The 23,621-nt window shown below is 36.2% G+C and overlaps 1 protein-coding gene across 1 annotated transcript in view; it reads left to right on the top strand.

Annotated features, from left to right (window-relative positions):
• LOC121736755 (twitchin) overlaps positions 1 to 2,992 on the top strand; it is a 119,950-nt gene extending 116,958 nt beyond the window's left edge. The window contains exons 139-142 of the mRNA XM_042128140.1: positions 876 to 978; positions 1,403 to 1,539; positions 2,028 to 2,197; positions 2,288 to 2,992. Coding sequence (XP_041984074.1) covers positions 876 to 978; positions 1,403 to 1,539; positions 2,028 to 2,197; positions 2,288 to 2,494 — 617 coding nt within the window. The 3' untranslated portion in view covers positions 2,495 to 2,992. The remainder of the gene's footprint in view (positions 1 to 875; positions 979 to 1,402; positions 1,540 to 2,027; positions 2,198 to 2,287) is intronic.
• Positions 2,993 to 23,621: the final 20,629 nt, after the last annotated feature.

Below are 23,621 nucleotides of genomic sequence, written 5' to 3'. Positions count from 1 at the left end.
CTGCTTATACTAGCCACTTGAAGGGCTCTAGAAGCTACGGTGCCGTTGGTGGGCATGGCTTGCTTGGTGGGCGTGGCAAGGTGCGTGGAGCCAGTGGGCTGAACTTGATGAGCGAGGCCCGGTGGGCGGGGCAGCTGGGCGTGGCCTGAGCCAAAGTGGGCGGGACCTGAGCCTGAGTAGGAGACTGAGTGGCGTGGTTAGCAGGCGGTAGGCGAGGCCAGTAGGCGTGGCGTGAGTGAGCGTGTCCAGGTGTGCGGGGCCTGAGTCTGAGGGTCGTAGTCATTGGGCAGTGTATGGTAGGCGGGGCCAGTAAGCGTGGCCTGAGTGGACGTGACTTGGTGGGCGGGGCTTCTGGGCGTAGCCTGGGTCAAAGTGGGTGGGACCTGAGCGTGAGTAGGTGGAGCCTGAGGGTCGTGGTCAGTGGTCGTGGTCCGGTGGGCGGAGCCAGTGGGCTTGGCTTCATTTAAGTGGGCGGGGCCGGGGTATACAGAGCCTAGTGTATGGGGCCAGTGAGCGGGAGCGTTGCCCCACAGTGGACGGAGCTTGGTCCCCAATGGGTGTCGCCCCCGCGACTGGCCCGGGTGTTGATATCTCCAAATCTCACTTCCGACACCAGTTGTTACGTGTAGGGTTCGAAGGATTTGGAGAGAAAGACCTGCTGACTCTTTTGAAGACTTTATTCACTAGTATTAGGTCCAATAAATATAAATCAATAAGTCATTGATTCTTGAGTTTATAATATTAATATTAAAATAGGTCTCAATGATGATGGTAATAAATCTGATAATAAACAATATAATGATGAGGATAATGATATAGTTAAGAAAATAATAGCAATATGAATATAATTATAATACTTACACATGACATTACAGCTGACAGCGCAGCGAGCGCGGTCCGCGACCAGCCACCGAGAATAGTGGACCATGCGCAGTCACAGGTTGTCAACGATGGCGACCCCGTCACGCTGTCCTGCAGGTAAACAGATGAAAACATTATATTATTCGAATAATAGGAAAAAGTAATAGGTAAGTACTAAGTAAGCTACTACTCGTAAAAGACTAAGCACGTTAGTTTATACCTAAACGAAAAGCTGAGTAAGAATTAAGATGCAGTAGAGTTTGTTTAATACTCTAAGACAGTATGAATAAAATAGAAATGTAATGTATTTACTAGACTAGAATGCTACATACCAACGTTCTAAATGTTACAAACTTTTTATCTGGGTGCATGGTAGTGCCCCGCCAAGACGTGAACTTATTCTCATAATTTGAATTTAAGGACATATTGCTCAAATCAACACGAAATGAATTAATGTTACGATGTAAGGCTTTAAACTTTTATAAGTTATGGCTGTACAGTGATTTGAGAAAACCTCAATTTCTAATTTAACTATTTCCAGAATCTCGGGTGCTGAGAGGTTCGATGTAGTTTGGCTACACAATAACAAGGAGATCAAGCCGTCGAAGGACTTCCAGTACTCGTGCGAGGCCAACATCCACAAGTTACAGATTGCTGAGATCTTCCCTGAAGATGCCGGTAAGTTTAACTTTAGTATCATCTACGGGCGATTCGCTTTTTGATGGTAGTGGAATGTCATAAATCTTAAATGATCAATGAGATAATATATAGAATTTGCAACAAAAATCATAGTTAAATCTAGCCTAAGCCCCAATTTCACCAACGACTGTTAAAGTTAACGCTCGAATTAGTATCACGTTACCTCTTTCATTTTTCTTATGAATGAAAGAGAAGACTTGACATTTTAACAAGCTGTTAGCACTAACAGACGTTGGTGAAATTGGGCCTTCGTCTAGTAGTTTGACATTATGGGTAAACTACACAAATCCCACACGACTTTCATCAAAATCGTATAAGTAGTTTAAGTACAACGGTTGAATATACATATAGACATAATTTTGTTACACATAGCCAAAGACGTTCTTGTAATTTTCCGTAGTCGTGTAAGACATTGGTAAAACCCTCAAAACTTTACACAAGTACTAATTTCTCGTATGCACTTTCAGGTGTATACACATGCGAAGCCTTCAACGACGCGGGCGAATCGTTCTCGTCCTGCACGCTAGTGGTTTCTGTAGCCGGCGAGAAGCCTGAGACACCGCAGTACACAGCCTTCCCTGCATCTACTACTGTCAACGCTGGTGAACCCGCTGTCTTCACCGCTGAGTTGGATAAGGTATGATGATGATGATAAGGATCATTCTCAATTTATTTGAAATACAGTTAACTTCAGATATGATATTGACGTCCGTTATTTTATTTACAGCCACCACTCCAGCTCCAGTGGTTGAAGGACGGTAAACCAGTGGACGAGTCGTCCAACAGATACAAATTCACAATGGAAGGTGACTCCAAATACAGAGTCGAGATCGTCAACTGCAACTCGGAGGACAGCGGCCAGTACCAAGCACGCGCCGTCGGCTCCAAGGGCGACTCACTAGCAGCATTCTATCTTAACGTTGTAGAAAACTAAACCGGACTGACGTATAAATTATAATTAAAGGGGGCCCAAGATTGACCCTTGTGGCACCCACTCGGTATTGTAATGATAAAGTAATTGAACGCGAATGTTTTAATGGTATCGATTTTTATACGATTCGGAGTCGTGGAAGGGAGTTTTTTTCTATAATTTATTTTAATTTATTAAGTATTTATTAAGTGTTACACCCTATCGAAAGCTTACGAGAAGTCACGTCGAACGTTCTCTAGTCACTGTTAACATTATTGCAAATATTTTTCTTGTTTACTCGTCAGTACCTAACCGAATTACCTACAGCTTCTCTGGATTTAAGCTTGAATTGTGCCTTGAGGTAGAGCTGACCGTCCCTCGCATGGTTCGTACGCCACCACGGGCCATGCCCGCGACGGTCGCCTCGCGCCATACGCATCACTTTACTATTTTTATATAAATTTAACTGTACTATTTAACTGTAAATACATAATTTATATCATGTAACCGCAAAATTTATAAATAAATATGTATATCAAAAATTAAACAACTTTTTTATTTGTGCACAATAGTATAACTAGTGAGCATGATTCCGATATTGATTAATCGAAGCTTTTTAAGTCTTACCTTAATAATTAATAACCTTAAAATAACTTACGAAATAAAAACAAAATTAGAGAATGGAATAATTTTAACAAAGACTTCATTATAATTACAAGTTCCATATTCCATATACAAATCCTCAATCGAAGCCCCGGGCGAGAGAGGTACGGACATGACTTGGCAATCCTTTAAAAAACTAAAATATGAATTCCCCGAGAAACGGGTTGTTAGTTTTTAGAGTTCCGTAAGCAAAGGAGAAAACGAACGAACGTGTTACAATAATGCTCGTAGACTCGTACTAATTATTAGGTAGGATTCTATTATCCTGTCCTGGCCAGTTACTGTCCAACGTTCATGCGTTACCAGTCTTAATAATCTCAATAGCTACAGTATGAAAATATGTATAATCACAGATTATTATTACACTTACATTATAGTATTATAAAGCTGAATAGTTTGTTTGAACGCGCTAATCTCAGGAACTACTGGTCTGATTTGAAAAATTATTATTATTATTATTATTTTTATAAAATAGGAAAATAGCAAACGAGCAAACGGGTCACCTGATGGAAAGCAACTTCCGTCGCCCATGGACACTCGCAGCATCAGAAGAGCTGCAGGTGCATTGCCGGCCTTTTAAGAGGGAATAGGGTAATAGGGGAGGGTAGGGATGGGAAGGGAATTGGGAAGGGAATAGGGTAGGGGATTGGGCCTCCGGTAAACTCACTCACTCGGCGAAACACAGCGCTAGCGCTGTTTCACGCCGGTTTTCTGTGAGAACGTGGTATTTCTCCGGTCGAGCCGACCCATTCGTGCCGAAGCATGCTCTCCCACGTATAAATTTCAGTGTTAGATAGCTCATTTATCGAGGAAGGCTATATACAGTAGGTATATTCTATATAATTATCACGCTAAGAATGTTTGATGAATGAATTAAAAGAAACAGAGGAAAAGAACAGGAAAAATTAGGCGAAAGTGCGCAAAATTACGATTTCCGTGAAATTCCTTTTTTATGCGGGCGAAGCCGCGTAGAACGTCTAGTACAGTGGTTCCCAAACTTATTTATTCTACTGCTCACTTTGAAAAAAAAAAATTGTTTCAGCGCCCCCATTGTTTCAATTTAATATGCATCCAGATAAAATAAATCACCCCCCAAACCTTTACACATCACCCCCTTTTTTTCTGGGTTCCATCCTTTAGACCTTCAGCGCCCACAAGGGGGCGTTATCGCCCATTTTGGGAAATGCTGGTCTAGCACCTAATGTACTGCTCGTGCGCGAGCTCCGAGGAACTGTCAGAAATGTTGGGGGCGACAGCGCTGGTATTTCAATGGTAAAATGCAATTCGCAACCCCCTTAGCATTTGATCCCATGGCCATAAAGCCTCCTCAGCCCTCGCAAAGTTAATAGTTGGCACATTTATTTAAGAGGGCCCAAAAAATTAAACATTGTCCTTCTTTCTTCACGCTCACGCCCGTCTTTCATATGCCAGGTAAAAAAAGACGACGCGGAATCATCGCCAAGTTAGTTTTACTTGAATAAAATACGAACTATAATGATTGTGAAAAAAGTATTTTGAGAAAATTTAGGTTTTATCAATGCCTTTTTAGATAATATTCAAAAATATATATAGGAAATACAGCAAACTTCGAAAATCCAAGCAAAAATGTGTATAACACAAGGTTTTATGAAAAAAAGAAACTATCGAGCATTTTTTCAGTAAAAGTGTTTTCGTCTTGAGCATTTAATCTTCATGAACTGAAGTTACTTGTGTAAAAAAAATAGTTTTCTAGACCTTACAGATTTTGAGATCTAGGTTTAAGTATGTAGTCAAGTTGGGGTTAGGTGCATTCTTAAGAGTTACATTAGTGGGGCGCCTCTGCAGCAAACATATTATTTCTATTGAATCACTTTTGCTTAACGGCTACATTGATACGGAACCTTACGTACGCAAGTCCGACTCGCACTTGGTCTTTTTTTTTTCAAATCGAATCGACGATGAGTGAAATGACGCGGCGTATATATTATGTTAATCTCGATGGTGGGAAGTATGATTGTTTGAACCTTTACTATTTCGAAATATTCAAATAAGTTGAGTGATTGTTATGTACTTAGGAAAGTTGTATTATAGATCGTGACGTGTCTTCAATGTAAGTAACCAACTACTAGTTATGCTATCATAATATTGGATCCAACAAGAAACAAAAGTATAGAATAAACTCAACCTTCTATGCAAACTCTAATAACTTTTTTCTTTCTTCTTTGCTGAATAAAGAAGACTTATATGAAGACTAAGACGTCATCATCAAAATAACGATAACATTAAAAAAAATCTAATTGCAAGATGTTATCAAAAATATAGGAATACAATATGACAACAAAACAAACAATCTTAATCGTCTGAAAACAATTTTCCGCAATATCTTAAACAACAGCGACGATATCTCAACAAGCGTTTGACCACCAGACAATCAGCCTCGAATCGAGGACGAAATTCATAAAACGAAATGATTTTAAAAAATATATTCATTCGTCCGAGCTCATTTAAAATAAGAGAAATCGGACGCGAACAAAAAAGCGGAGACCTTTTCAGATTTTGTTCGAAAAAGGATGATCCCGCGATAAATATTGAAATATGGAATGTTCGTTGTTTTTTATATTTTTTAGTCGACCATAGATGTGTCATGAAGTAGATCCACAATGTATTGTAATTTAATTTATGTAATTTATTAACACGCTTTTTTATTGGGTTGTATGCAACGGAATCTCGGAACGGAAGCACGATTTTTACCTATCTTCAGCTGTAGTCTAATTAATAAGTTGAAATATTTTTGCATAATTTTTATTGTCTTTGCATCATATTTCACGGAATATGCTTTGCTCCTGTTGGCATCGTAGCGTAATGTTATGTAGCTTAAAGCTTATCCAACACAAAAAAATAATTTTGCAATTCGATAGCAGCTCCTAAGATCAGCACACCTAAACAAAAACGGAAGCCCTCAACTAAACAAAACATGCAGCTTTATAATAGGCTCTATTTAGTATAGAAGTTTAAATACAAGCTGCACCGGATTTTATTGGTATGCTATATTGTTGTACCTCCAGTAGATAAAATTCCACCAAAAACACTTCTTGTAAAATGATGCCGAGACGACCACATAAGTTTTACCCTAAAAAGATAATATTATGAGATCTCATGTAGAGCTAAGCTTCTGAATCTACACGGCCCTAACTCTACTTACCCTACATAAACATATTTTTATAAGTTGGTCCTTGTAAGTATTTATTTAAAGGGTCCCGTGTAAACTCTATTATGTCCTAATTCATAAAATTGGTGAAAGTCTCAAATAAATCTCCCCCCCTTGTAAAGGATGGGGAGAGAAAGTAATAAGTTTATGATTTTTTTTTGTTAGTTGTATACTAAACTTAGATTAAATACCAAATTTCAGCTTTCTAGCCCTTCAGGAAGTAGCCAAACATTTCGATGATCATCAGTCTGTCAGTGACGAAAACGGTGTATTTTAGATATTAATAAAAAAAGTATAAGAACTATTGAATTTAGACTTTGTATGTTTAATTATCATAATTTTGTACTTTTCGTAATATGACGTCACCTAGCCATTATATTATCTTTCATCGACATACCACAAAAAGATAGTGGGTATCTTCTAAGTAATTTCCTTGCCAACACTCCTGACGGAAAATTACATTCTTGCTTCATCTACAACATGATATCGATGTCGTCCTTTTAATTTCTCGTTAATGGCGTTTTGGACACGAGCTAACGGCCTCGTCCGCGCTACCGTGTGGTGACGGTCCCGCGGTGGGCATACGAAGGACATTATAATAAAAAACATGGACGATTTTAGTGACCGACATTAGTTCTTACTAGATGTTCCGCACGTCTCCGCCCACGTAAATAAGGAGAAACAATACGCATGTAGCCTATGTTCTCCTCCGTGGTCTTCTCTATAATAAGTGGGACATGTCACATGTGTCCCAAGAACCGATCCAGTAGTTCGTTAGATTATCGTGTACAAGCAAACAACCTTTCAGTTGTAAGTTGATGCAGGCAACTCCGTTGCGCCTTTATCACGCATAAACCATAATATATTATGTAGTCCGGGTTCCGTAGAACTTTTTTTTTTTTATTAAGTTACTATCAAGCTAAGTTTATGTTTGATGAGACGAACAACAATTTTATTTGCGAAAAATCTTGAAAGTGGTAGCTAACAGAGATAGAAAGGATTTAATACTTTGATTTGATGGTCCTAAAATATGGATTTTTCTATTTGTAGGACAATATTACTCTTAAATTATCCACTATTATCCTACCAATATACAAACAATCTGCTGGTTAGGGTTCCGTTTTAGAGGTCTATAATCAACAAAACTTGGTTAACTACGGAACTCTAAAACGGAACCCTAACCAGCTGATTTTTTATATATTGGTAAGTTAATAGTTACATATTTTAGGAGTAACATTATCCTACAAAATCCATATTAATAAATATAAGTAGGTACGCAAAGTTTTAAATTAATATTAGAGGTAGGTTTCGAAGATTTCGTTACATACATAATATAGCCGAAGTTTAAAAAACATGTTAAAAACTAATAATTTTTGTTAAGTTTTTTTTAAATGAAATAAGGGGCCAAACGAGCAAACGGGTCACCTGAAGGAAAGCAACTTCCGTCGTCCATGGACACTCGCAGCATCAGAAGAGCTGCCGGTGCGTTGCCGGCCTTTTAAGAGGTAATATGGTAATAGGGGAGGGTAGGGATGGGAAGGGAAGGGAATAGGGGAGGATAGGGAAGGGAATTGGGCCTCCGGTAAACTCACTCACTCGGCGAAACACAGCGCAAGCGCTGTTTCACGCCGGTTTTCTGTGAGAACGTGGTATTTCTCCAGTCGAGCCGGCCCATTCGTGCCGAAGCATGGCTCTCCCACGTAAAAGTCTCCTAATCTTTTGACTAAGATAAAGTATTGTCCTAGACGACGGCAAACACCAGGCTATCCCTCAGCTCGTTTCCCGATCACTTTTTGTACCACTTATATCATCTACCATTGAAATTCATAGTCGAGGAATGATCGATGACAGGCCAACAATGACCTTTTTTGTGATTCGGGTGCGGGCCGGGGTCACTGACTTCTTTTAGACAACCCTTCGCCTTTCGGATATATGTATGTTTTAAATATTTACTAGACTAAAGGCCTGTTTCACCACTTCCTTAAATTGACAGATGAAGTATAGAGAATCTGTCAAAGAAGCTGTGGATAGCCTATTCGGCACTTATCAGAAAGTGGTGAAACGGGCCCTAATTGGTGTTAATTTAACAATCACAGACAATTAAAAAATACGTCGGAAATTGTAAAATAATGTTTGAATTAGGTAACTAACAATTCTTTGAAAATTAGAAAATACCAAAGTACCTAGATACAGGCCCAACAGACAATATACTTACTAGGTTACAACTTACAGCTATGTTAAGTAGGTATAATTGGATGTTTAGTTAGTTTTAGTGTGGTTCTAGTTAGGGCTCCCACATAAAACTGCGAATTTGCTATAATATGAATTTTTTCTCAGATTTTTGCGATGCGGTTCGAATTCGCAGTTTTGTGTGCTTCTATTACAGTAAGTTGGTAGACATCCACACAGCTTTTATGCCAACAACATAAGGATCACCCACAGTAACTGGGAGGTAAAGTAACTCTGAACGGAAACGTCAAATTGCTTCGTTGAAAAATTTGTTTTGGTTTTGTATCAGCTTTTCATTCTCCTTTCACACTATTTGAAAGCTTGATCTCTCAGGTACTCATTATTTATGCACTTATAGTATGCGAGATCTTGCCCACCCTCGATTCCCCGTGATTCTTACCTACCATAAATTTATCTACTCTATTCAATAAGAAATATACAAAATATAAGTTTCTCGAACCGTAAGATTCAGTCATCATTTCAGATAAGTATAAATCTTGAACAAAAGCCAGAGGCAAATTATAAATTAGCGTATTTCGATTTAACTAAGAGATGTTCTATAAATATACAAAGGGGTACTACAATGTACCCTTATAAGTTAAATATATCGAGCTCGGCCCGATCTGACTTCACCCATACATATGAATTTTATGAATCGGGAATAGAGATGGTATGGAGTGGTATTGGTGCTTTAATTTTTGGTCCCATTTTTCGGCTGCTGATCATCGAATGGACCAATAAAATATTCTTAAATTTCCCTTGCCAGTTGCCTTGGACCGACAAGTTACTTTCGTACAATACTTTATTTAAATATTATGTAGGTAAGTAAGTTTTGCTTTTTTTCTCTCTACCTTTTTTAAAAATAGTTATATAAGACATCTTTGTTATATTGTAAAAATATTCTATCAAATATAAATTTATATTAAGTATACCGAAAAATTCATAAGAAAGTTGTTCAAAAAATGTTAATCATAAAACAAACAACAACTGTAACACTTGATTGAAAAAATAGCTTTGAATACGATAATTTTAATAATATTTACAAAAACAAATCTGTATAAATTAGGGTATATTATAGTGATAGTATCAATTACTACTAGTAATTTGCTAGTAGTAGGCACCCATTTTTTTAGTGAAAAACTGTAACAAACCCGCTCGTTGCATGCGTGCGCGCCGCTCGGCGAGCCCGCGGCGACGTGCATCGATTTATGCCGATACTCGATAATTAAAAACAATCCGCCATATTGCTTTTTGTCTCTTTTATTCCCGTTTTTGTGCGTCCCTCATTTGATTGTCTCTGTTTTGGACTTTTTTCGACGATGTTACTTAAAGCGCTCGTCGTTTTTTCCATTACGCGGCTATTCGCTCGTTCGTCTCGCATTGAGACGTTTAAATTTATAATTTTTATCGTTTACGGGACGCGCCCTTGTCCGGCTTTGTTCTTTGTGTTTCGCGACATCGGTCTTATGTTTTGGGACTTATTAGCAACTTTTTAATGGTTTTAGTACGTGCTTTACGTGCGTTGGTGTATGATTGAACCAATACAAGCCATAAGCTAGGTCCATGATTGCTCATGGGCCATGATTATTGATCAATGTCGACCGTGCCGTGCTGTGTGCGTCCTACAAACAGTTTCGCAATCATTGTAGAAATCATTGTTATTCATATTCCAGGATTTTAATAGTTTTGATGATAAATCCAAGATTTTGCTGTACTTATCTATATTTTCTGTATTTATTTGTCATTACAATCAAATCAAGAGACGTGATGAACCAAATCTATAGAGACAAAAATGGATAGATCTATAGAGATAAAAAGCCCAAAGAACACGAAACTACAAACTTCGGTGGCGATTGAACTTACAGTTTCCAAATCTGTAACTACTAATTTGATAATTTTCTGATCCATGTACTTACGTGTTAGCAAAACAGAAGTATTGGAAATAATAGTATATTTTTAATCGACTTCGTTTCGGCTGTGGATATCTTTTTGTGCAATTTGTTAAAAAAATATTATATCTACTAAATTGCAGTCATTAGTGACTTTAAGGTCATAAACTCTGTACTCTGACATTTTCCATTGTATAGTCACAAGTAATGGCCTTATTTGAAAGATAACGAACTACTATTGTGTGGAAGTCTATTTGATCCCAAAAAATCAATATTGACCCCAAACAAAAGGAAATTTTGCACTTTTAAAACTTTACACACAAAAAAAACTACGGGATAAAAATCCAGGTGCGGTAAAGGGTTGATGTTTCGTCTCTTTCTTTCACTATGTGAAGGTACTCCGTCTCGCTCTGTAACCCTTTCTAATGGGGTTTTTTGGGTCAAATCACGCTTTTTTCCTTTTGAATCGTTTTTTGAATCAGATATTGTATGACTCTTTTGTTGTTTGGAAGCTCGGAGTTAGTTCGCAAGTCGCACATTTAAAAACGAACTTCGAATAAAAAAATAAAAAATATTTAACTAAATTAATCTGATCACGTCTTAGATGTGATAAAAACTTTCGGCTGCCCTGAAAATATTGAAGTGCTCCGTAGGCGATGAAGAATAAGGCTGAACAGATTTTTTAATGTCTTAGTGGATGTGGCAAATTAAGTATCACCAAGTAACAGCCAATATTCGGGCAGGTTACAGAGTAATAAAATATTTGCTATAGGGAGCAAATATTTAAAATTTTCAAATTCAATAAACACAGACGACGACATTTAAATAATGGCCACAGCGAAACCTAGTGTAGCATATCAGCTATCTACAAAAATAAAAATGAATTTCAGTTTTGTTAGTCCCGCTAAAACTCAAGAATGGCTGTTAAGAAAATTTAGGAGTTAAGTGATACTAAGTTCACGGGCCAACAAGTTACAGACAGAGGTATAATATCGAAAAAGGATAGGCATATTTCGGTGCAATATAAGAGTGAAGCCAATTAGTTGAATAAAACCCACCTAAAGTCTAACGCTGCGTAGGCGCATTTAGCTCGAGTCCCAAATAAGAAGCCAAAGAAATAATTAAATGTATTTGTAATTGTGTAATATGCCCCGCCATCTCACGAACATCTGTTATTGTCAACACACCTGAGCTTAACACGATTCTTCCGTCTTCTTTACTCGCACACATATTGTTAGTGTGTGACAGAGATGGGAGGTGTAAATCGGTTCGGGCGAGATGTGGAAGTGACAAAAAACTCACGCTTCCTGTGTCTTTCGTATCATTTGGAAAAGGAATAATGTTTTTGTAGTATAAGCAAAAATGATATTTTTATATCTCCTAATTTTTAGTTAAACATTAAATGAAAGGAAAAGTCAGGGGTAAGAGAGTGGTGTAACTTCTCATAATCGAGCGTAGTCTCGCAGTCTCCCCTGCCCCCACAATTCCTCGGAGCTCGCGCGCGTAGTATGAATGTACTTGATTTCTACTGGAGGCTGCGATTTTTATGCAAAATGTTTTAAATTAAAATAATAACAAAGAAACGTTTTATTTAAAAATAATAAACGAAATATGAGTTTGAAATTCAAATGTTTGTAACGTGTATTAGTGTATGTATTAGTGTACAAAAGTACGTGGGTACTAGGAGTAGGGACTACAATTGCATTTTTTGGTTAAAACCTAATAGTTACAGAACTATTTATTTTCATATATTATACAGTATGTATTCGCAAGATACAGTAACTTTAATTATAGTATAGTATAACTTTAATTAATTATAGTAGTATAGTTTGTGCGTTTTAAGATGATATGGGTGACAGTTTTCATATTCCTTGCTACGGGTTTTTTCCCAGAAAACAAAAAAAAATCAAAATGTAATAAATTATATTCCATCTACAAAAACAAATGTTTCCTATAATTATAAATGGATAAAAATGAAAAGTTGCTAAATGCTAACTTATTAATATAAAATTATAAATATTAACTGCGAAATAGGAGTATAAAATTATTGTTACGAAAGCATTTGAAAAATATCAGATGCATGAAACGGAACTTATGTCAATAGAGATTAACGCTGTTGAATCGAAATCAAATCGATAAAAAAGGGCGTCCATCTTAAATCGCCGGCACCACTGAAATTTCAGTACGAAATCGATAATTTCGATTGCAATTCCTTTACGAAATGATTCGATATTTTTAAATTATCGATTAATTTTTGTTAGGTAACTTCCCTACTATTGTCAATTATAATGTGTCACGCATATCATCATAAAACGCACAAACTATAGTAGTATCGCTATTATAGGAATGTTTTATCTAACGCTGTGTCGTATACTACACTAGCTGTGGCGTTTTGACGTATTCCATACAATGTGGACTTTTTAACAATTTGAAAATAGAATGTTTTTAACTTAACCCTTCCATATTTGACAAAAAAGAGTTTTTATTTAGAACGCGACGCGGTTGGAATGAGAATTTATTTCTTTTGAATTTAGAAACAGTCAAAAATGGAAGCAACACTTTCTATACCCCGAAATATGGATTAAGAGATTAGAAATAACGGTGTGTTTTCTTTTATTCTTTACCACATGTTGGTTATAAAAAAGCATTCTAGCACTCGTTTGAGCGCACTACGTGAACTCTTTTTTTACTATGTTTATTGTCTCAACTCTAATTTGAATTAGATGTTGTCACGGACGTAAAAATATTTTTTTTACGTCCGTGGATGTTGTGCAACTTCGGACAGGGTTTCAATTACAACGTAGGAACTGTACATTAATACGCGGTACGCGGTAGTAATAATATTATCTATATACATCTATACATATAAATAAAATTGGAGTGTCTGTTTGTAATATTGCAAGAACCGTTTTTTTACTACGTATGCATTATGAATCTATATACGATACATACGCCAAAACAACATTTTTTACAATTTTTATCTGTATGTCTGTCTGTCTATCTGTCTGTTTGTTCCGGCTAATCTCTGAAACGGCTGGAGCTATTTTGCCGGGACTTTTTTTGGTAGATAGCTGATGTAGTAAGGTGTAACTTAGGCTACTTTTTAACCGACACCCAAAAAGGAGGAGGTTATATTTTACTTTTTTCATATTTGTTAGCGGACTATCCATCTTTGTTATTATACTATGTTAACGCGGACGAAGTCGCGGGCAACAGTTCTTTCTCGGGGCAACGTGAATCCCAATACCAAAACTGTATCAAACAGACAGACTGGGTAGTGGAAAAAATGTAAAATACAATTAAACCTATTTAATAAGTTTCTAAAAATATTTTCCCAAGCGGCAAATGACTGCGCAAAAAATCGGAACCCGGACTTAGGAATCGGTTAAAAGTTCCATTATGTTCTTCACTACAATGACATCAAATGTAACTTGCAGATGTTTTTTGCCTAACGTATCATTAGATTTTTATCTTTCATCTCAAAAATATCCGATAACTCCTTACAAAGATCCCGAAGAAAAAGGGTTAATTTAACAAAAAAGTGTGACAATGTAATATTTTGACAAAACTGCGGAGTCATGTTACATTTGGTTAAAAAACAGCTGATTTTTATTTTTTGTCAGTAAAACATTTTTTACGAAAGAAACAGTTTGATGGGAAAATTTTTAAAAATAATTTTGTAATTCACTCAACTTTATCACTACACTGCAGGTTAACAAAACAAAGAATATTTTAACATAAATCATTGCTGTGACACAGAACACAAAAATCCTTTGCGTTTAGGTTTTCGGATACAAAAAAAAAACAAAAATATTTCTAATTAAATCGCGAAAGCGGGACGCGCAAAAATGCGACGTGCCGGCCTTTATTAATTTTGAAAATTTTAAACAAAACTGACGTCTCATGGACAACTATGCGGCCGCGGCGGACCGAATTTTTGCGTGGAATTTCATGCCGGCGATGGATTTTTGTTATTGTTGACGAGAATAAATATTTTATTGCAATCGTAAAATATTTGATGCTTTGTTTTTGTTTGTAGACTTGTTATGATATTAATTTTTGAGGACATGATTTTTTTTAGAAATAGAACGGCTACTTAGACAAAACGAATTCAACATTTCAACATTATTTTTCCTAGTTATGTATCGAAACTAGAAAAGATAGCTACATTCATCTTTAATTATTATTGTAGTTGGTCTGTTAAAGAGGAACAAATTCCTTATCAGACGATAAGAGCGGTTAGTCGAGACCAGCTACCGAATAAATTTTGTTTTTCTATGAAAATGGCAGAAGATAAAGAAAAAAATAAAATAAATTGTCCAAAAACCCTAATTAAACATTAGAAACATGGTCGCACAGTACACGATATTATAACAAGAAAGTAAAACAGCAAACACCTTCGCTCGTTCGGCAGATGGCAGATATGACAAGTTTTTGTTAGCGGTAATTTTCAAAATATTCCCGCGTCAACTAAGACGCAATTATACCTATTTCGATCGTCCGCTTTTTCCTCCACATTGTTTGATAAATCGATTTTGAGAAGCGAACGCGAATTAAAAAGGTTATTTAAAATGTTTAGAATATTAGACTTATAATAATAATGCATGTTTCATTTGGAATCGACTTTAATGAACTTGCAGGCTTTCTTTTTGTAACCATCTGAAATCAGACAGCTGTTTACCATGAAATAATTTTAGCCAATATGAGCTGCCTTCATGTACTTGTCTGTCTACCCCATCAAGCCGGCCACATGCGGCCGCGAAAAAATTGAATATCTATTGTGTCTCGTTTCCTATGATCGAGGGATTAAAGAACTGTGGTTCTCTACTACGGATTTATTATGAGCAATAGTGGTTTCTATTCCCGTTTTACTGTCAGTGCGATGCTATATTGCTCCGTTACATTGCAGTGCGTAAAAGATTTGAACATTTTACATATTATGTCAAAGCTTTAAAAGTATGCCACACTCATAAAGTTCATATACCTACCGGAATAGAGCAACATTCTCGAGCTGTCAAACGAAACCAAAATTGGTTTTCATCTGTGTGAAAAATATGTGTACGTATACACTTACACAAGCATGAACATGAATTCAAAAAAAGAGTGCTGCTGTCACGCTGTGTTACTGATAGTAACATCTCTCTTGCTCAGGCCTTTGGTTCTCTATTCCGCTAGGTGTATTAACTTTATGGCCACACTGCTGTGTTTCGTCGTTGAACGCGATGTTATGACGCGACGACGGACAAGAGACAATGTAGAGAACGACGCGTCGCACTATCTTCGAATTGACCAATCACCATGCTCGAAATCTTCGCTCCGCTTCGCTGTCATTCCGCTGGAATAGCACTATTGGTCAATTCAGGCACTGCTAAGCTCCTCTCTGCTCTGCTCCGCGTCAGTGGAAACGCAATGTCCAACTACGCAATGCTTCGTAATGCAATGAAGCAATGTGGCTTCGCATTTCGCTCTGACTCGTTGGTTCGTTACCAACCTTACCAATGTCCTCCCTTAAGAAACGGCTCAACTTTTGTCTTCCCGCACCTCGCCGCAACACGTTATTCTGCCGATATCACAAGGCTACGCAACAAAACACAGCAATGTGGCTTTGCATTTCACTCTAACTTAATACCCCCCATCTCGGTTTCGGTGATGGTAGCCGGTTTCACTGAACTCAGGCCAGGTATGCAGGAGTAATTTGTATATTGCCCAAGTGTATGCGCAGTACATAAGAGCACTCTCTATTCCTTTACTCTCAGAACCCAGTGGGACAGAAAACCGACACGACTGGCGAGAGATCAGGCGCAGGACCGACTTTTTACATGCCCATCCGACGCATGGATCATCTTACTTGTCAGACAATCAGGTGATCAGCCTGCATTGTCCTAACCAAACTTGGAAATAACATGTTTCCAACGCGGGAATCGAACCCACGACCTCCGAGTCGAGAGCCACGCTCTTAACCACTGGACCACGGAGGCGTTTCACTCTAACTTATACTTCCATTAAACCAGGATCGAACCTAGGGTATAGGCTCAAGAAACGACACTACCCTACCCACTTGTATCTAGTTTAACCCAAATCTCTGGGCTAATTGAGACTTTCCGAACCGTTACAGTCAGACGTCTATTAATTTTGTACAAGCCAATTAGTCCAACACTGTCAAACACTAACTAACTCGTCCAGCTGAGATGAATAAAGTAAAGCCCAGTTGCTATGCACCTTTGAATAGATTGAATTGAAATGATGTTTTTTTTTTATTTTGTATAAATTTTTTTTTGATGAAAATGATCAAAAATTTCAATTGAATAATTTCTTATTTTCAAAAATTTTCACAAAGTCAAAAATATCCTGTTACGTACTGAATAATCTAAGTTGAGATTCTGAAGATTCAATTGTTTTGAAACCGCACAAAGAGATATGAAATGTTTAAAAAATAAATTAATAGCTGTAACCCTCCTGGGGTGCGCATGACCCACCTGCAGAATCTTCAATAAGGGCCCGACCCTTCGCCTTCGCCCTTCGCAAAAAAATGACAAAAAACGGGAAAGATGGCAAAGGTGTCTCATTTTGAACCAAGGTTAAGACCCATGGGAAAGAGTTAGGAATCGACGAAAGTTGATATCTTCCGCGTTTTTTGCGTAACTGTTTCGCGAATGTACCGTAAATAAGGGTGGAGGTACAATGTAAATAATAGAGAAGTAAGCAAAAATATTATTAGCCATGTTAGTTTCTGATAAATAATTTAAATTATTATACAGTTGGTTAATATGTTTGATTTTTATAAGAAAATTGATTTAAAATAATATGAACCATAAAAAAAACCCGCCAAGTGCGAGTTGGACTCGCCCATGAAGGGTTCCGCAGCAGCAATAAGGTTTATTTTTATGAAATTTAAAGATTTTTGATATTTTTATAATTCAGTTGATTTAATGGAAGTTAATTTAAGGTATTTTTGGCGTATAAAAAAAACTAATAGCTAGATCTCATTCAAACCAATTTTCGTTGGTAGTTTTTATAGTAATGTACATCATATATATTTTTTAGACTTATCATGCTACTTTAGAAATTAGAGGGGGGACACACATTTTACCACTTTGGAAGACTCTCTCTCGCAAACTATTCAGGTTAGAAAAAAATGATGTTAGAAACCAGTCAATATGATTTTTAAGACCTATCCATAGATACCCCACACGCATAGCTTAGATGAAAACTGTATGTTTTTCTTTATGTAGATGAAAAATGTAATGTAGTTCACAGACTACATCTACTTAACAAGTTTCGATAGTATAGCTCTTATAGTTTCGGAAAAGTGGCTGTGACATACGGACGGACAGACAGACAGACAGACATGACGAATCTATAAGGGTTCCGTTTTTTGCCATTTGGCTACGGAACCCTAAAAAGGAGAGTTCTTATAATATTAACCTAAGAAAACAATCACAAATAATCTTTGAGTAGATTACAGACTTGATAGTTTTCATAAAATTCATATTCAGAAAAAAATATTCAACGCATATATTTTGTAGTCATAACTTATTATGATATTTTTTTTTAAATAAGGGGGCAAACGAGTAAACGGGTCACCTGATGGAAAGCAACTTCCGTCGCCATGGGCGACCCGGCAAATAATCTTTGAGTAGATTACAGACTTGATAGTTTTCATAAAATTCATATTCAGAAAAAAATATTCAACGCATATATTTTGTAGTCATAACTTATTATGATTTTTTTTTTAAATAAGGGGGCAAACGAGTAAACGGGTCACCTGATGGAAAGCAACTTCCGTCGCCCATGGACACTCGCAGCATCAGAAGAGCTGCAGTTGCGTTGCCGGCCTTTTAAGAGGGAATAGGGGAGAGTAGGGATGGGAAGGGAATAGGGGAGGGTAGGAAAGGGAATAGGGTAGGGGATTAGGCCTCCGGTAAACTCACTCAATCGGCGAAACACAGCGCTAGCGCTGTTTCACGCTGGTTTTCTGTGAAAACGTGGAATTTCCCCGGTCGAGCCGGCCCATTCGTGCCGAAGCATAGCTCTCCCACGTATGAACATAAAACCAACCTAAAAACATCGCTTCATCTAAAATCTAAGGGAGATCGCAGACGACTGACTCGATCGTACAAAAAGTCTGTCGTCTGCGATCTCCCTTAATGTTGCATCTTGCGCAAGCGTCACTCTCAGTGTGCGACCCGCTTTATTTGAAGAATTGTAAAATTCACCCCTTTTAGGAAGTAACAGATGACGCCAGCGTGAGATAGTTCAGATTTAACAAAAAACCCTCTGATTTATAACTGTTTACCGTAATTTGAGATTTTTATAAATACATAACGTTTTTTCATATTTTTTTTATCACATTCAACTGTAATGGTTTATTTCCGTTTTAAGTTCCTTTACTTAGATAAGACTCTTTGTTAGTAATAATAAAAAATACTCTATGAATTATATACCTTTTCAGACTTTGCGGAATTAAAAATCTTGAATATAAAATATAGGTAAAAGTAAAAACTATTTTAAAATCGATTCCTAACTCTTTCTACCATTCAATAATTCATAATAATTCAAATCAAAATTTACTACAGTAGATATATAAAAAATTACAAAAGTGATTTTTTCACGTATTCATTTCCATTGCTGGGCAAAGGCCTTCTCCAATGACCCTACGAATAGAAAAAAATCCTAATAACAACTATTATAATCCGCTAGGGTCATTCTTTACAAATCTAAGAAAGACGAAACCAACGGGCAAGATGCCCATTTTTTTGGCACAATGACTTTTTTTACTTCCCAATCAGTATGCTATTGTCCATTTTGTCAAGTGCCCCATTTTGACCGCAAAAGGTCAAAAGTCGGGACTATTTGTAACAATGAGGTCAAATTTTGATTTTTTTGAGAATTTCTTAGTAACCCGATATTTGTGTGACCGTGGTCCACTTTGAAAGGGTTTCGCAATTTTTGTGTTAATTTTGTAAGGAGTTGTTAAGAATTTCTAAGAAATTATATACGAGAAATGGTAGGTAAGTTTTGTGATATATAAGTTTGGTTATTATTATACTTACATAATATTTTTTTTTATTAAATACTTACATAAGTATTTAAAAAAATATATCTAATTGTTGTCTGAATAATTTTATAGATAGCTATACTATAGCTTTACATATTATTAAGTGACATTGGACAGAGTGATAAGAAAAATAAATTTATAATTATTACAAAGCTCAATAATTATATTTTACAATTATTTTTTAGAGATGAGCTTAATTACGTAGTAACTATATTTTAAAAATGTGTGGCTGAGCTTAAATATATCTTAAAAATGTGTGACTGGCCTATGTTATTATTTAAACAATATGTTTTTTTACTTATAATTGTTCTTAAATTTTACCTAACAACAGTGTGTTGCTAAGTTAGACTCACAAATAAAAATTAAAAAAAATATAATCACCTACATTAAAAGAATTCGTCTTTTGTAATATCCACAAAAGAATAAAAGCGAAGATTTATTATAATATTATAATTTAAAGTAGATTAACCTTGGGACGTGGTCTTTTGGACCCCAACGTTCGTTTCCCACGAATCGCCCCATTTTAGGGTTATCTCGCGAACTTGAAAAGATTAAAAAGTGCTATCATTTTTTTGAATCCGCGTAAAAAAAGATATGACCCCATTTGATGAGGTCTCGAACTGTGAACCAAATTTAACCCCGTGTTTTTGTAATTCGATACGGGGTAAAAAAGACACCTTGGAAATTCGTGTGAAATTTTAAAGCGAGTACTTAATATTGGGTTAAGACGATTTTTGGAAGCGATCATTTTAATTTTCGATTGGTTCTAACACTTTCGCCGATCTGGATTATACTATAAAATTATAGTACTAAATTCTTATGTTGTGAGTATCCATTGGCGGTAGGTGCTTTTCAACAGGTGACTTGGACGGTGGACCTCACATGATCATTAATTAATATAATAATATCTATGGACCCTTCACACCACGTCAGTCTGGCCCCGTGCTAAGTACCTGAAGGACTTGTGTTACAAGTACCAGACAACCGAAATATATTTAATACTTTTATACTATACATATTATATCTATTTAAGATTTTTATTATATCATACACATAATTATTTAATACACATCCAGGCCCGGGAACAATGAAAACTTTATGTTCCGTCGGATTTTTTATTGCCACGGAAACTCTTTACACCTTATTTGCTTAGTAAAGCTAATATAATTGCAATCATGGTCTTTCAGGCAGAGGCAGACCACAAATGGCAGCGGCCAGCTACTATAGTCGTCGTACTTTGTAGTTTGTCATGTGCCAGACAAAGACAAGCAAACCCTGCACTGTATTCGCTGTATGAAAACATATTATAAATATATAAAAGAGTATGCTGCATGGTCTAATAAATATTTTTGTCTCGCCTTTCCCGTACCTAAATATCTCAAGTGCGCCACATTTCGATCTTATCACTATGAAAATAAGGTCTATATGTCGCACTTGTCGGCAATCAGCTAGTAAAGTAATACGCAACACTTTATAAAGTATTATATTAATGAAAACAACCTGAACCTGTCGGTGGAACAAGCTAGTTTATTAAAAACGATACAAAATTATGACTACATTGTTCATCCTGCTCGTGTAAAAAGCGATCATATCGTTTCTTAGTAAAAAGTACACAGTTAAAAATAATTTCCAACGTTTAATACAAAAATCGCAATAATTAACTTCGTTACAGACCAATAAATTACAATACGAGAAAGAAATGCAACTTGATACACACACCAGTGCACGCGAGATTGTGCCACGCACACATGCATGGATAGGGTTGTCGAGTTGAGTTTTTGGAATATTAATTATAGTCTTTTACTAATTGTTTCCATCGACTTTGTTCTTGTGGATTTCAAATTTGTGTATCTAAGATGTAACGCGCTAATATTTCTTGTATAAAAATCCTAAAATAGGATGTAAGTCCATCAATGTTATTATATCATAAAAAGATAAGCTTCTCATTCTGGACGAAACAAATTGTTCTACGAATATTTACAAGAGAAACTGATGCCACATTTAAGTGAAGTCGAAGATACCCTGACGTGTACTTCAAGTAATTATAAGTAAATTATATTTGATTAACTTAAACTAAGGGTTAGTTCACATAACAACGAGACGTTGTGAACTGTGATGCGTAATGCGATGCAATTCATCTCAGCCACTCAAAACTGAATTTTAATTGACTTGCTGCCTTTGGTGTTGGGTCCCTGTTTTAAATATTATGTCACTATACATAATTCTGATCTTGCTGTTACACATTATTATATCTATTTTATTATTACAATTTAGTAAAGTAATTGATTTGCACAGCCCTAGGCCGTCCGATCACAAATACATCGATATGATTTATTGTTAACACGGGCTACAATTCCGCTGTAGCCTGTACGCGCGCACACACACACACAGCTATTGGACACCAGATATTATCTCATGATACATTTATAGAAATAATTAACTTTTTAAATACACATATGCTGCTCTATATCAAGCTTTTGTCTATGCTTGTTAACTAGTAACCGAATCCCAAAAAGAAGAGGTAGTTAAAAGTTAAAAGTGCTTTGTAAATGGACTAAATTGAAATCCGAGATTAAAAACTGTTGCCGCAATATCGTTGCGCCTAAACTCCGTATTTTTTCTTGATAACAATTATCCTTTCTTAGGGACTATAATATTCTCTACAATCAGACAAGAGACACACCGATGATACATCTTTTCACCTAGCCGAGAGTAAAACGGCTAAGTAGAGAAAAAGTACCCACCAAGTATTATTATTACTATTTACAACATTAAATTAAAAAAATTAAAGTAACCGAAATTTATAAAATTACTAAAAAACGAGTTAAAGCGACAAATATAGCGATAAGTTAATAAAACTCTACATGCTCTGTACCGGACTATACACATATTATACAACTATACGACGCCCGAAACTTCTTTGCGCCAAAATACGTTTATCGCGCGGGAACCGTACATTTTTCCAGGATATAAAGTATCCTATGTCCTTTCCCGGGACTCAAAGTATCCCCATACCCAGCAAAATTGATTAAGCGGTTTGGGCGTAAAGAGGAAACTGACAGACACACTTTCGCATTTATAATATCAGTATATAGAACAATAAAAGACACCTTGTAATGACTAATGATCAATACGGAATCATATTTCCATGAAACGTACCGTGAAAATGTAATCTATATCAGAGATATGCAAATATGCATATGCAGCGCATGCTGGCCACCCACTGTATAACTGCTTAGTATGAAAAATAGAATAATTAGTTACCAGTAACTCCTACGACTTGTGCTAACAATGTATGGCCTCGTTTGGGAATCAGGATGTATAATGCTAGATTTTATATTAAAAAAAGTTATATTATGATATACGGCACTCAGAGATGAATATTATTTAACAAACTGTAATTAAATCATAAACCTGTAATGCTAATATATTATAAGTCTATGAATTAAATGAAGATTCTGACATAAGCAAGAGTTTGACTTAAAACAAAATTGAATTTTAAGTTAAATGTTAGTCTCTATAAAACTAGAAAACGGCGGAACCGATTTGACTGATTTTAGTCTTGAATTGTACGTGGAAGTTTAACAAAAGTTTATAATAGAAGGTTTATATTAGGAAGACGAAGTTGACCGGGTCATCTAGTAGATAGAATAAACTAAACAGATTAAGGGCCTGTTTCACCACTTTGTGATAAAGTACCGAATAGGCTATTCACAGATTTTTTTGCAGATTCTCCATACTTCATCTGTCAAAATAAGTGGTAGTCTATAGCCTATTCAGCACTTACCAGGAAGTGGTGAAACAGGCCCTAAATTAAATAAGGAATCTTTCAATTTTGAACTCAAATTATCTTCTGGATGAAAACTAGAATTATGTCTCAAGTTCCAGTGTTCATTGAGAACCAAAAATTAAACGAACAATATAACAAAAGAACCCTTAACCAAAGTACTAAGAAGGGTTCATCTCCACTAATAATATAAATACTAAAGTGTGTCTGTTGTAAGCTAATCTTGATATAGACCGGTTTAAAATCCGTTCAAAATCCCTTGTCTAATATCAGTACGACAAATAAACCTCACAAAAGTGGACATTTGAATCAAGTCAATGTTAGAATTTAAAATGTTT

This window comes from Aricia agestis, chromosome 19 (genome assembly GCF_905147365.1).
Source record: "Aricia agestis chromosome 19, ilAriAges1.1, whole genome shotgun sequence".
Classification (NCBI taxonomy): domain Eukaryota; kingdom Metazoa; phylum Arthropoda; class Insecta; order Lepidoptera; family Lycaenidae; genus Aricia; species Aricia agestis.
The sequence above is the reverse complement of the archived record's forward strand: the minus strand, read 5'-3'. Positions and strand labels throughout refer to the sequence as shown.